We start from the raw sequence: 13,994 nt of genomic DNA on the forward strand, positions 1-13,994 counted from the left end.
GCTCCTTCTGATAGGATGATTACCGATAAAATAGTAATCAATTTTAGGGACACCTGCGGATGTAAACCGGATATTCAGAACGCTTTTCAATCAATGAAACTCTCCATCGAATACTTACCATGATGATGGTTACCCTTAAACGGACCCACTCGAAATATGTTCTAATTCTTTCAGGAGCGTGTAATTTATAGACCGTCCATTGAAAGCCATACCATGTTATACAATCGAGAACTGGAATTTCGGATGCAATTGAAATGGGAAGGCCAATCGAAAACTGGATCTAATAGTTTATTACACAGTTTATCGGTCATGGCGTGATGTGTCTCTTACTCGAATGTGTGTCGTCGTAATGTCTTATCTACTTTCAAAGCTCATTTCGGGGGATGCAATTCTATCGATTTTCTATGCTACACTGGTAGGTGTTCATTATAAATAGGCCCCCTAACAAACAGCACACTGAATCAGCGTATTCTTTCTAAATTGAGTTCCTTACAAAACTAAATATTAACAAGCGCTGGGGCTAGGGCCGATTGATTCGAATGATTGTTGGGACGACCTTTGGAGGGTTCTCTATGACGGGAATCCATTTGAAGTGGTAAGTTGATGGTGCTGATGCTGATTGTTGAAAATTAATTTCATTTCTTATTAAACGAGGTGAGTGAGTGTTCCAAATGGATATCTATCATCAGAGAACCAGTCGCTGAAATGTCATCGAATCCGAACCGGTGCCAATTTTCAACTCGGGCGTTATCGACTCTAGCGTTTGTGAGTGTGTTGAAAAACCTACAAATATGGCAATTAGTCTGTGCTGCGGTTCTTGACACTTGTGTCCTATCAGCGCCTTGCATCACAATTGATTAGAAGTTTTGAATTAACGCATTAGGATAGCTACAGAGAGACGGCGCAATTCATTTGAATGATCTACTACAAAGAACTATTGAATCATTTGTTTGAGAAAATATTGAATCTGATGTCCGTTATTTCGAGAAAAGCAACAGAGACTGTTGTCAACTAAAATTTTTGAAAATACTGAAGTCCTAATTTGATTTTTGTCTTGCTACTAATATCTGAAAACCATCATTAGCTTTGTTTCATATCACATGGAATTATGTAGATTCTCAAAACAAATAATTCTTTCGCTGACGAAACTTACAGACTAGTGAAATGGTTGCCTGGGAGAGCACTCTTAACATTATGGCAATTGGTTTTTCGCAAGCGGCTCCATATCGTAAGATCATGGATCTGAAACTGAAAAGGATAAAGTTATTTCAAAGGGGAATGGGAATAGTGTGATGTACGCAGGAGAAGAGTAGAGACTTTATCGGAGTATTGCGATCTTAAGGCATTTCTTGTTTGGCGCTCCATGGTTGATGATTGGTTCATAAAAAAGTATTTGTCGTGTTTCATAACGAAACGGTAACAAGAATCGATTATTGGAATTCAGACATATGATATTTGGGTGAGCAAAACTACGAATTCCAAAACTACGAGTTCAAAAACGACGAAAGCCAAACGTCGAACAGAGAGATTTAGAAGAAAATGACAATTTTCTTTGGAGAATGAATTTCTTCCAAACAAATAAATAATTAACCAATGGTTAATAACCATGCGTTAAACGCCATTCATTGAATATTTAATCGAACACTATGTGAATGAAGTAATTTGAATACAATGCTGTTGAGAAATCTGTGTTGAGAATTGAAGGCTTTTGACCTTTTTTTCCTTTCGATATTGGCCTTTTTCGACGTTATGGGATTCTACTTTTCGGCATTCGATGCTTTATCTTTCGACAATTTGTGTCATGAGAATAATCGCGAGTTATATCCTTTAGTTGCGAGTTTTGCACCCTTCCATTTTTATTAAGCATACCTACATTGATACCTTTATCAAACAAACCGATTCTAAAAAACTGGCATTCGCTGGAATCCAATCACGAACGGTACATCGATCTATTTCAAGGACTAATCCATCTCGAAAGTGTACTTCAATTGAATTCGAATTTCAAATAGCCGGAAATGAATATGCATTGGATCGATAGATCGATTTCTCAGCCTCACAGAAGGGAGAAATCATTGAATCGAAATGATTTCATACATCTACTGTGCGATCACGGTGATCGAACCCTCCGCATATGATTCCGGGAAACGGACGCTTTTAAGAACAGCGCAATAATTACAAATCGAATTAAAATGAATCAAGAGAACAAACAATCTTAACACCCGCGCTTTGGCTCAGACGCAAAGCAGATTTCGAAGTCCATGAGTCACAGATAAAATCGGATCGCTCCACAATGGTCGGGAAAATTTAAAGTTTGGTCAAAACTAGTTTTATCGTCTAGATAGAAGAAATATATGTAATTTCAATATGGAATGACGAGACAGGAGTTGTTTTCCATGTTAAAAAAATCATTAAATTTAGTAGTCTAGCATTCAATAGTTTTAAACTTTAGGGCCCTATTTTATAAGTCGAGCCGATCAAAAACGACTCGACTGGAGTCACTGTCGACCAAATATTCCGCTCGACTTGGCTCTGTCACTCGAGTTTCTCGACAGTTGTCACTCTATGTGACTGGGATTACTATGGGAGTCGATGGGTGACATCTGAAATATACATGCTTGCTTTGATCGACAATGACTACAGACGAGTCACGTGAATTCACTCGAATTACAAAATAGACCCCTTAATCAAATATTGTTTTAAATTTCATGGTCGATAAAAGAGTTGAACCATAAGCTTTCCGATAATGCACAACTTTATTGAGATTGATTGTCAGAAAACAAAATCATTGTTGACAGTTTTGTCCGCCTCTTTGTAAGGAGACCAACCATTGTGCTCTGCTTGCCGGATTCGAGTGCATGTAAGTGGGAAGGTAGGCGCCGTTCTCGTGTGAGGTTATATTGTCAATGAGCCCATAAAGTTAATTGTAGGGTACTTCACAGCCACGGTTGGCCACCGTGGTAAGCAACATATATTGCTCGTGAAAACTGTGTAGCTATACGTTTCAAAGTTTTGACGGTCAAACTTTGCTTTTCATGGTGAAGGTTGTTTTCCTACCCACCGAAGACTCATAAAGAGACCACACATTCCCACTTGATTAGGTTGCTTTTGGTTCTAGAGTTTCCGCGTAAACTGCGGGAGAGCTTTTATGAGTGATATAATTCATTTAGATGCCGAGTGGGCATTGATGGCCGACACTTGACTTCATTCAGGAAGCACGTGAACGCAAAATATGCCTCCCGGGGCTCAAGCAACAGTTTAGCGTGATAGCGATCAGTGCTAACTGCAGCCTAAATTAACGTTGACATTTTGATGCGTGTAGCTACTGAGTTGATCAGTGCAAAATCTTACCACAGACAAGTACCGGAGAAATCGACGGCAGGCTAATTAGCAATTACTGAAAACCCTGCAGGAAGCATCATTCAATTTTTTAAGACTGAAACTACAGAAGAGCTTTAACTATTTTGATTTCCAATATTCCAACAAAATGAATGATATTATAATAGATTTCTCTTCGAAAATCGAACACAATTTCACATTAGCTACACGGATCAAACAAATCGTGTAAACTTCCGTGATATATATTATGTGTGTAGAGCGTGACATGTCACGTATATTTACATGAGATATCATGTAAACTTCGATTATACACTCCCGTGCAAAAGTTTGGGTTCACCCCCTCAAAAACATACAAAAGTGTTCTGTCCATATCCTTGTGATTACACGTCCAATTAAAACTCTTTAAGCCGCATTCAAAAGGGAAAGAGTTATTCTTACTTCGTATGTATTTTTCCAAAAACATTTTTTTAATTTTGTATACTAAATTTATACTTAAAGTTGTGATATTTTTCAAAAAACACACTGAAAAATCATATCTAATTTCCTCAGCATTGGATCGACCAAAATTTTAAATCAAAGTGTCATTAGAATCGTAATCTTATATTCTTTGAAGAGACCCCACGAAATTTTGGCAGAAAAATCTGGAAAGTATTCAAAATCAATGAAACAGTCAGTCAAGTCATCGTGCAAAAGTTTGGGTTCACCCCTCAGTATGATGCAAATCGTGCAAAAGTTTGGGTTCACCTGAGCCACACGCACATCATTTTTGTCAATTTCTTTGCCATTTTTCAACCGATTTTAAAAGTTTAAAGCTTTTTTGAGCGCAAATAATGGTGTGTACATGATTGGTTTAAGATTTCACAGATTTAAGTAAGTTCAGGTGAACCCAAACTTTTGCACGATACACCATACTGAGGGGTGAACCCAAACTTTTGCACGATGACTTGACTGACTGTTTCATTGATTTTTAATAATTTCCAGATTTCTCCGCAAAAATTTCGTGGGGTCTCTTCAAAGAATATAAGATTACGATTCTAATGACACTTTGATTTGAAATTTTGGTCTACCCAATGCTGAGGAAATTAGATATGATTTTTCAGTTTGGTTTTTGAAAAATGTCACAACTTTAAGTACAAATTTAGTATACAAAGTTCAAAGAATAATTTTGGAGAAATACATACGAAGTAAGAATAACTCTTTGCCTTTGGAAGCGGCTTAAAGAGTTTTAATTGGACGTGTAATCACAGAGAATTGGACAGAACACTTTTGCATGTTTTTTAGAGGGTGAACCCAAACTTATGCACGGGAGTGTATGTCATGTCATTAACCCGTTAGTGCCCAAGGTATCTCACAATTGGAATTCAGCTCCGTTTTTGTTATGCATAGTCGTATTTCCATAAATTAAACCTTATTTCACCAAAAAATTTCAAGTCTATGGTGGGGATCCAAAAAAATCTTGAAAGTGTGTCGTCCATATCTAGGTGTTCTATAAGTTTATTTTCAAGATTAATCAACTATATTTTCATGCTCTTCGGCCCATTACAATGTAAACAAGTGGAAAAAAAAAACCTGCAGGTAAGGGGTAATTCATAAATTACGTCACGTACAGAAGAGGAAGGAGGGAATTACAAGAAACGTGACTACCCATATAAAAATTGGAATCCATGAGGAAAACTGAGTACTTAATACAACACTATACACACGAAACAGATCTGTAATTCACCGAAAAAACGAAGTTTCGGTAATTGGTGAGTTTTTGACAGTGTGTCAGAAATAAATTTAACGATCTCCGGTAATCTACTGTTGAGCTGTCAAAAAAATCACCGAACCTATAATCTATAAAAAGATTCTATAAGTCTTCGAAAAGATTCTATAAAACTTGACAGTTGATAATGAAAACATTACTATCAAAATATTTTTTCTGGGTCAAGTTATTAGTATACAATGTGGCTCGGATCTGACAGAGTTCGAAATATATATTTGGCAATACAGTTAACTTTCCCTTACTCGATATTCCGTATCTCGATATCGAGTTAAAGAACCATAGTAAAAGTTGATTTTTATGGCTACCTCGATGGTCCCTTAGATCGCATTTGCATTGGTTTTGTGTTCTTTAACTCGATACCTCCCTAACACGATGATCCCTTCAATATCGAGTTAGGGAGAGTTTACTGTATCAGAATCTCGTTAGTGCTAATCAAAAGTTAGTCCTTCAGTCCAATGACAGTCAAATATTGGACTCCAACTATTACATGCTTTACAGACGTGAATATTTGAAGCCAACATTAGTCGTCTATAACATTGAAGTTACTGCATCACTAATGCATATAGGCGAATAAAATATTTGCCGACTAGCGCCATCATGAATGACTTCCGAACTAAGAAGATTTTAGGCGAATAGCTTTCTTTGGATTCAATTAGTGGACTGATATATAAGCGAATAAAATGTGTGCCTAGTAGTACCATTTAGTTGATTTCCGAAGTAATTAGTTTCCAGGCGAATAGGTCTCATTTAGTTCTTCAACTTTGTCAAAAACACTAACTTTATATCCAATCACTGGATTGAGATATAAGCAAATAATATGTTTGTCTACCACAGCCACATTGGGAGAGTTTTCCAAACTACTATGTTTCTGGGCGAATAGATCCCATTTAATTGAACACTTTTGTCGAAGAAACCAATTTCGAATCTTATCGCTGGACTGATATAAAAAAAAAATGTTTGACCACTAGCGCCATCTTGTGAGTGCTATAAGGTTTTATGTGACTAAGAATCATTTATTTGTTCAACATTGTCGAAGACGCCAATTTTGTATCTCATAACAGAACTGAGATGCAAGCAAATACAATATTTGCCCACTAGCGCCATCTAGTGAATGTTTTCCGATTCTTTTTTTTCGGGATTCTCATTCAGTTGAACACATTTATCGAAGACACCAATGTTGTATCTCATCACTGAACTGAGATATAAACAATCAAAATGTTCGATCGCTAGCGCCATCTTTTGAGTGTATTCGGAACTCAAAAGGTTTTAGGTCTCATTTAGTTGATCAACTTTGTCGAAGACACCAATCTAACCCAATAACTGGACTGAGATACAAGCACATAAAATCTCAGCTCACTAGCGCCATCTAGTAAGTGTATTCCGAACTAATGAGTTTTCGGGTGACTAGATCTCATTCAGTTAAACACATTTGCCGAACGTTGTATATCATCACTGAACTGAGATATGAACAATCAAAAAGTTCGACCATTAGTGCCATCTTTTGAGTGTTTTCCGAACAAATAAGGTTTTAGGCGAATAGTTCTCATTTAGTTGAACAACTTTATGGAAGACACTAATTTTGTATCTCATTACTGCACTAAGATATAAGCAAATACAGTTTTGGCTCACTAGCGCCATCTTGGGAGTGTTTTCCGAACAAATAAGGCTCTATGCGAATAGATATTATTTAGTTGTTCAATTTTGTCGAAGACACCAATTTTGTATCTCTACCCTCACAACAATTATGGATTAGCATCCGGTGTTCATTGAATAATCTGCCGCTAAAAGAGTGGAGAGGAACGTTGGCTCTTGAAAAATGCACATCTTTCCTTTGACAGCTCTTGCTTATTGTGAAGCTCTGCAAACTCCTCATCATTGCTTTTGGGATGAACTGAGGTTGGTTGATCCGTCAACGTAAGAGCTCTTTCCTCTTTGCCCTTTTGGGCAAAGAGCTGCAAAGAGACCACGAAGATCTGTCTGGAAATGCTCTTCCCCGAACTGAGAAATGTGAAAATTTATTCCTATTTGTCAATTCGCCTGGATTGAAGCATCGCTAAGCTTCAACCCAGACGAAATAACATTTAGTGTAGAAATTCACAGCAGAATGAAAGAGAGGCAAATAGAAAATAGTCATTAATGCATAAACTTCAGTAAATCTGTGACTATTTTTATTTCTGAGTGTGGGTAAAATCTGGCGCAACGTTTCAAAAGGACCTATCTATTATTGAGAGACTCTCTTTGTTAACTTTCTCTTTAATCAATAACTGAGTCAAATTAACCTTTTCTGTTGCGTTTATTGTATGAAACGCTAGTCAAGGAAATTGCCTTTCGATCAAAAGTAAAAAACTTCCCAAAAGCTTCAGTATTCCACTGTTATAATCGAAAGAGAGCGAGAGAGGAGGGGATCACTCATTTGTACATAGGTCCTTTAGTAATGTTCAGCAATTTATTCGCTTTTCTTTTGTAGTTGATCTTTGAAACGGGGAGAAAAGAGGCTAAATTAAGAGCAAGGACGAAGCCTGGGTGTAATGGATAGAACCAGTGCTGTAAACATTCAACATTTTTGGCGACGTTCGTTTCGCTTCCATGGTCAGAAGTCAAAAGATTTCTCTACATCACCGCTCACACACACACACCACGAGCGGTAGAATGAACATCGAGAAACCAAAAAAAGTGGAATGAACACGATGAAATTTTCATAAGTCATGAAAAACAACTATAGTTGTTTTGCTGGTTACGAAAGTTATCAATAAAAAATCTTTGAAGCGGAAAAGGCTAATTATTGAGTAGAGTCTAGTACACGACACTGAATACGGCCTCAGAGTTGAGGTCGAAATATGCGTATCTGTCAAAGGAAACAAACTCTAGTGGAATGAAACAACACTAAATTCGGTTTTTGTACCAAATTAGGATGATAGTGTTGTCTAGTAACACAGAACACATAGATATAAGAAATGGATGTAATGTTTGGAATGATACTAATAAAGAATTAAAAAAAAAACTAAATCCGGTTTTTCATTTAGTTAATTATTGATATTATTTTAAAGAAACCGGGAGGAGAAATGGGACAAAGTACACTTTCACCTTAATTCTATGCGATAATATCTGTAGGCTTGCTTTAAATATAATTGTTCCACATTAGGCTTAGTGGCCGTGCGGTTAGCGGGGTTAGTCGTTTAGGTGTATTGTGCCTTGAAGTGTGGGTTCGATTTCCGCTCCAGTCGGTGGAAGCTTTTCGTCAAACGAAAAATTCATCACTGGGCTACTGGGTATTTCGTGTTGTCCGTTGCCTAATGTTTGTGATCGTTAAGTCTGTGCACCCTTGATCTGAAGACAGTGTAAATTGTCTTTTATTACTGTTATTTGCAGCAGTAGAAGAGTCAACTTCTTTCAATTTTATAAAAATTGTTTAACTTTACAAATAAATGGATGATAATGTTTAAATTCGATAACACCTGACCTGAAAATTTATTAATTCTTAGATTTCAGGACTTCGTTTAGTTCGATTATGGCCCACAAATTTCTATCAAGTTGTTAGAATTTGATACATCGTATAAAAACAAAAATATAGATGTTATCGGTATATTGAGTTCAAAGAGAAACATCGATTTTACGATATATCTGAAATATTGAAACACATCGACCGCTTAGTTTGGCAGTAAGGAATGATACTCTAATATTGTCAGTTCTGCTATATTCTATCATTATTCAATTTTCAATGCTGCTCAAAATCTCTATTTCCGGTATGTACATCCATTTTGTCTTACACAAAAACTGGAACTGTGTGCTCTACAAATTTTTTTAACTGAATCCCGACAAATGGATGACATTTCGCACCAAGTATGTTGACAAGAGACATTTTTTTCGATTTGGATACTTTTCAGAAGCTGAGATATTACGATTGTAAGTTATTCCACGATTATCATCAAATTTAGCTAAATAATCTGTACCATAAATATTACAATGAGATGGGATCCATACGAATTTTACGACGAATTCTTGAGAATTCAGATCCAAAAGCAATTTTTTCATCATGAGATTAATAAAATTAATTGTATTCAAATCATGAAGACAACTCAAACTATCAGAACATATAACATAAAAATTTGGTGTACAATCTTTGATCAAGTTGCACTCAAAAAAAAAAAATAAAGCAATCAGTTCTGCTGTGAAAACAAAACAATGAGATTGTAATTTGAAAAAGTGAACTGGTAGGTATAAATATTGATATCAGCATTATAAACCACATTTTCAACAGAGCAATGATTGAAGGAATTGAATATTTTGTTCGTAGGATTTATTTCTAATAATGATCTCAAAATGTTCATGATTGGATGACTGTTTGAAAAACAATCCATAATAAATTTAGAATTCAATTCTTGAAACTTCAATTTATTGAGAATGAGTTGAATTCATAAGTTTCAAACAAATTCTTAAACTTGTATTTTTTCAAGTTTGACAAAACATGTTTGAACAGCACTACCAAACGTAAAACAACCATATTGCATAACTGAACGAATAGTCGTTTTGTAAAGATTTATTAAAACAGAAGGACTAGCTCCCCACCAAGCACTTGTAATTGTACGGAGAAGTATCGAAAATCATGAACCAAATAAACGATTTTGGGCGCTCTTAACGTTACACAAACCTATCAGTTACTTTTCCATTATAATCACAGCGCTCTTTGTAATTGGGTTGTTAAGTGTAAAAAAATGTTAAGCTTTTTATAACATAAACGAAAGAGCACATTTTTCTATGTTTGACATAATTTAATTGCGCCTTAATATCTTAATTTTGATATTACATAGATAGGGTGTACCAGAAAGTATGGGCACGTCTTTACCATACTGCCATTCGGAGACTAGTGCAGATAAAAATCTGATTTTCACACATTTTATTCTTGCACATATCAAGAGCAGATTGTGAATTTTCGGCAATCTTTTCGCTGCCTGTTTTTTGATGGTGTTACATTTCTGGAAGCTTCTCTTATCAGTTTTGCACAAATCGCGTTATTTTTGAGCGACTTTGTTGTATGAAACCTGTGCTAAGTCATAAACTACGTGCAATAAAATCTGAAAAAAATATATTTATTATTGCCGATACGATAAATGATCAGATTATCACTTATTTTATTGAAAATTATAAAGTTAAGTATATAAAATTTGATGAGAAACTAAAAATCCGGTTTCAACTGTGGTCGATTTTTAAAAGAATCAAAACCAAGCCCTTGTATATCCATTAAAACATGTAAAATCTAAATTTATTGTTGCCTATCCAAAAGTATAGATATTTGACATGAGTTAATTTGAAATAAATTATTTTTATTTCTATTGAAAATATCTTTAAACCTACGACTTCGTGAAATTATTTAGCAAAGCCAAATAAAATTTTAAACAAAAAATCTTGTGCAACATCTTAGATACAATGTATCCGAACTAGCCACATCGAAAGATTTTGATAAAAACAGTTCGAACAAAACACATAAGTAGGGCCTGTGCTGGCTAGATAAGAATTGATTTTTAGAAATCAAAAATTTCGATGTAAAAGGTTATTTTTCCAAACAAAATTTTCATAGGCAGCATTTAAAATGCCCTAAAAAAAATTCAAAAATATAAAAATATTTATTTTTTTGGAAAAAATATCATGATTCTCGTTATCGAAGTTGTGCCCATACTTTCTGGTACACCCTATAGATCGATATCAACCCGTAGACTCAATGACATAACAATTTTCATAATGACAGATCGTCCCGAAGAAAATTTTGCCGAGGGGTATACTTTTATGCGAAACGACTTTTTGCGAAATGGATCACCCTAATGAAATGAACGTTTTATATCCTGGGCTTTTGTTAATTCATAACTAAAAGCAAAATGTTGCCATTTACCACTGAAGCTCACATGAAACCGCACCGTCGAACGCTTTTTCCCACCCGGCGCAACCAATAATGATCTCAACTCTTCTCTGGTCTGCGTAAATCACTGCAAATTGCCATCCGCCGCACGCCTGCCGCCGAACTCGCCGAGGAGGTCAACGCTGAGTCCGTTTCATTAGCGCAACCAACCAATCACAGCGTAATTTAATTCAACCCGTAGAACTTTTTGCTCTACTTCGGCAAATGTTACCGCACGGCAGTAAAAACACACTGTTTCGCCCCCGTTCATCCTTGAGAATGCGGGGAGCAATCGACGGACTTCGCGCATAGAACTCAACGTTGACCAGGTCGACTCGGTGTAGAGAGCAGGCGACACATGCGGATCTGGCGCACTGAAATCGTTCATCTACTAATGTTTAATGATGGAGACAAGACTCACTATCGCGACTGGCTAGTCACTCAAGGGGGCGACTTTTGCTAATAAATAATTTAATCGAAGCGTAAAACAGTTGTTGGCGTTTGATGGAGGCGTTACCTCCCTCCTCGATACATCCTTCTCACAGTGGTCGTGGGTCGTAAGGCGTCGCGTTGAATCCCACGAAGCGGTTGTTCTTTCGGTGGACGAAACCCTTGCCGGGACCGGTATTGTAGTAAACTACTCGGCGTATACCGAAAGGATCGATGTAGCCAAAGCTACCCTCCCGCGTTGAGCTTCCCGAGTTGGCCTCTTCGTGGTACTGCCTCGGAAGGTAGTACTGGAAGCCATTGTTGGTTACCGATACTCCATCGTATGAATGATCGGATCGCCGGTTAGGTTGGTACCTCTGGCCGTAACTTGGCGGTGGTTCCAAGAGATCACGATTGAAGGTGGGTTGAGACTCCAGGTTGTTGTCGGAGAGGGGAACCACCAACGGTTTGGGAGCAGGAGTTGCCCGTTCTAAGAACGGTGCCGCCGATGTAATGCTAATGGGTTCTACGTATACCGGTCGTCTCCGGTCTTGAGGAATACGCCTGCGGTGATGGGCAGGGGTAGGGATCACTTGGATGAACTGATGTTTCGGAGGTAGGAGATCATTGCTGAGCTGGTAGATTGGTTCTTCTGGACGTGGTGTCGGGTGATCGTAGTCGTTCGGTCGTTTTTGATCGGTATTGTAGATGACTAGTGGTGGTAAATGTGCCTGGGATCGATCGGCAAGCGGTGAAGGCGTCGAAGCTGGACCAAATACAGCGATAGGCGTAGATGACAGATCATTTCCTGCTAGTGGCGAATATGGCGTACTCGAAGGAACGAAAATGTCAGGCCGTTGCGTGCTAGTGGGGTAGTATCTGCTAAGCGGTACATATTGATCGCGTGCAATATTCGCCGGCAAATAGTTTGTGCTGACAGGCTGTGAGTGAGGCCTTATGAATACAGCTTTGATGCCTGGGGTCACTGGAGGAGCGATTGGTGACGGAGTGCTGGGCACCACGGCAACTGGTTCCGGTGGAGGGGAAGGACGGTACGGTGGACCGTGGGGTACAAGCACCCCCGAATCAGCCGGTCGATTCTTGACGGACTTGATGGCGTCCTGGAAAAAGAGACAAATGATAATTGTAAGAATATCATCTATTGTGTTTGAAACTCCGCCTTTGGTTAAAATATCTTCAAATACCTGAATCGGCAGATCCCTCCCAACGTACACCGTTTTCGATTTCAGTATCCGATAGCCCTTGTCGTCAGCAATGTAGTCCTTCTGGCGTAAATACCCGGATGCATCTATCCAGGCGTCGGTTCCTGAATGCAAGAAAATGGATCAAAGGTATCATAATTTACACCTACCTTCACCATCGACTGCGGAATGCCAACTAAATACATACCAATAACTGTGCCATCTTGTAGGCGCTTCTCTTTACGAAACTGCCCATTGTCGGTTTGATATCTGAAGTACCGCTCAGGGCCCTCATCTGTCTGGATGTGGTACTGGTTGCTTTCCGGTGTTCCCCAGGATGCATTGACCCCATCGAGGTATATCTGTGTTAGAGAAAAAAATATAATTGAAATATTAGAATCAATAACGTTTGCGGCTATAAAGCAAAGCCATGCTGAAGGTGTCTGGTTAGAGAATCTATGACATTTGGTCGGAAGACATTTGGTCGAATGACATTTGGTCGAAAGTACATTTGTTCGAACGGACATTTCGTCGAATGGACATTTGGTCGAAGAGTTTTAATTGCAAAAGAAAGCATGACATTTGGTATAACCACCACATCATTGAAAGGGGCTTTAGGACATTTCGTCGAATGACATTTGGTCGAATGACGTTTGGTCGAATGACATTTGGTCGAAAGTACATTTGGTCGAAGGGACATTTGGTCGAATGGACATTTGGTCGAAAGCTTATTTTTATATTCTTCTGAATAATCAGAATTATAACCTGTTGTTGAATAGATAACGTGTTATTTTTTATAATTATATTTTTAAATTACATACATCTTTGACTTTCGATGTTCAAATGATTTTTTTAGAAGTAGTTTATTTTGTACATTGACTGAAATATTTAGATCTAGTGAATTTATTATTCTTTTAAAATATCATCATTCTTTGTCAAACTGCTCAACGATGTAAACATGATGATTTGTTGAATTCATTTTTCTTTTTAAATATCATCGTTCTTTGTTATGAATTGCTGAACTTCATCTAATGGAAGCATTAGGCAAGAGTGCTGTGATCTTTCTTTCCATTTCGGATCTTGCAGCAGACGAACGTGATTAATATTTTTGAATGCGGAAATCGGACTTAAAACGGCAGTAAAAATTTGCTTCAAGGAAATTCTTTATGGCGAAGTGAATGTTATATGTTTTAACTCAACATATGACCAATTGGCTTATTGTGACTTCCAGCTTAATAACATTTCTTAAACAAATATATCACTTTTCTGTCGGTGTTGATGGCATTGGGTTCATTACAGAGTTTGCGATAGAAGCTTTGAGTAATTGAACAAGAAAATTGTATTTATTCTATGTATCGGGCAAGGGAAGACG

General features: G+C 37.4%; 1 protein-coding gene across 3 annotated transcripts in view; it reads right to left on the reverse strand.

Annotated features, from left to right (window-relative positions):
* Positions 1–267: 267 nt before the first annotated feature.
* Positions 268–13,994, reverse strand: part of LOC5566569 (proline-rich extensin-like protein EPR1) — a 99,302-nt gene continuing 85,575 nt past the window's right edge. For 2 of the 3 annotated variants that reach the window (XM_021840570.1, XM_021840568.1), the window contains exons 2-5: positions 12,831–12,984; positions 12,626–12,747; positions 11,413–12,541; positions 268–1,248 (exon numbers count right to left, since the gene is read on the reverse strand). In XM_021840570.1, the coding sequence (XP_021696262.1) occupies positions 11,531–12,541; positions 12,626–12,747; positions 12,831–12,984 (1,287 nt within the window). In that variant the 3' untranslated portion in view covers positions 268–1,248; positions 11,413–11,530. The remainder of the gene's footprint in view (positions 1,249–11,412; positions 12,542–12,625; positions 12,748–12,830; positions 12,985–13,994) is intronic. The other variant, XM_021840569.1, reaches the window with a different exon arrangement.

This window comes from Aedes aegypti, chromosome 2 (genome assembly GCF_002204515.2).
Source record: "Aedes aegypti strain LVP_AGWG chromosome 2, AaegL5.0 Primary Assembly, whole genome shotgun sequence".
Classification (NCBI taxonomy): Eukaryota; Metazoa; Arthropoda; class Insecta; order Diptera; family Culicidae; genus Aedes; species Aedes aegypti.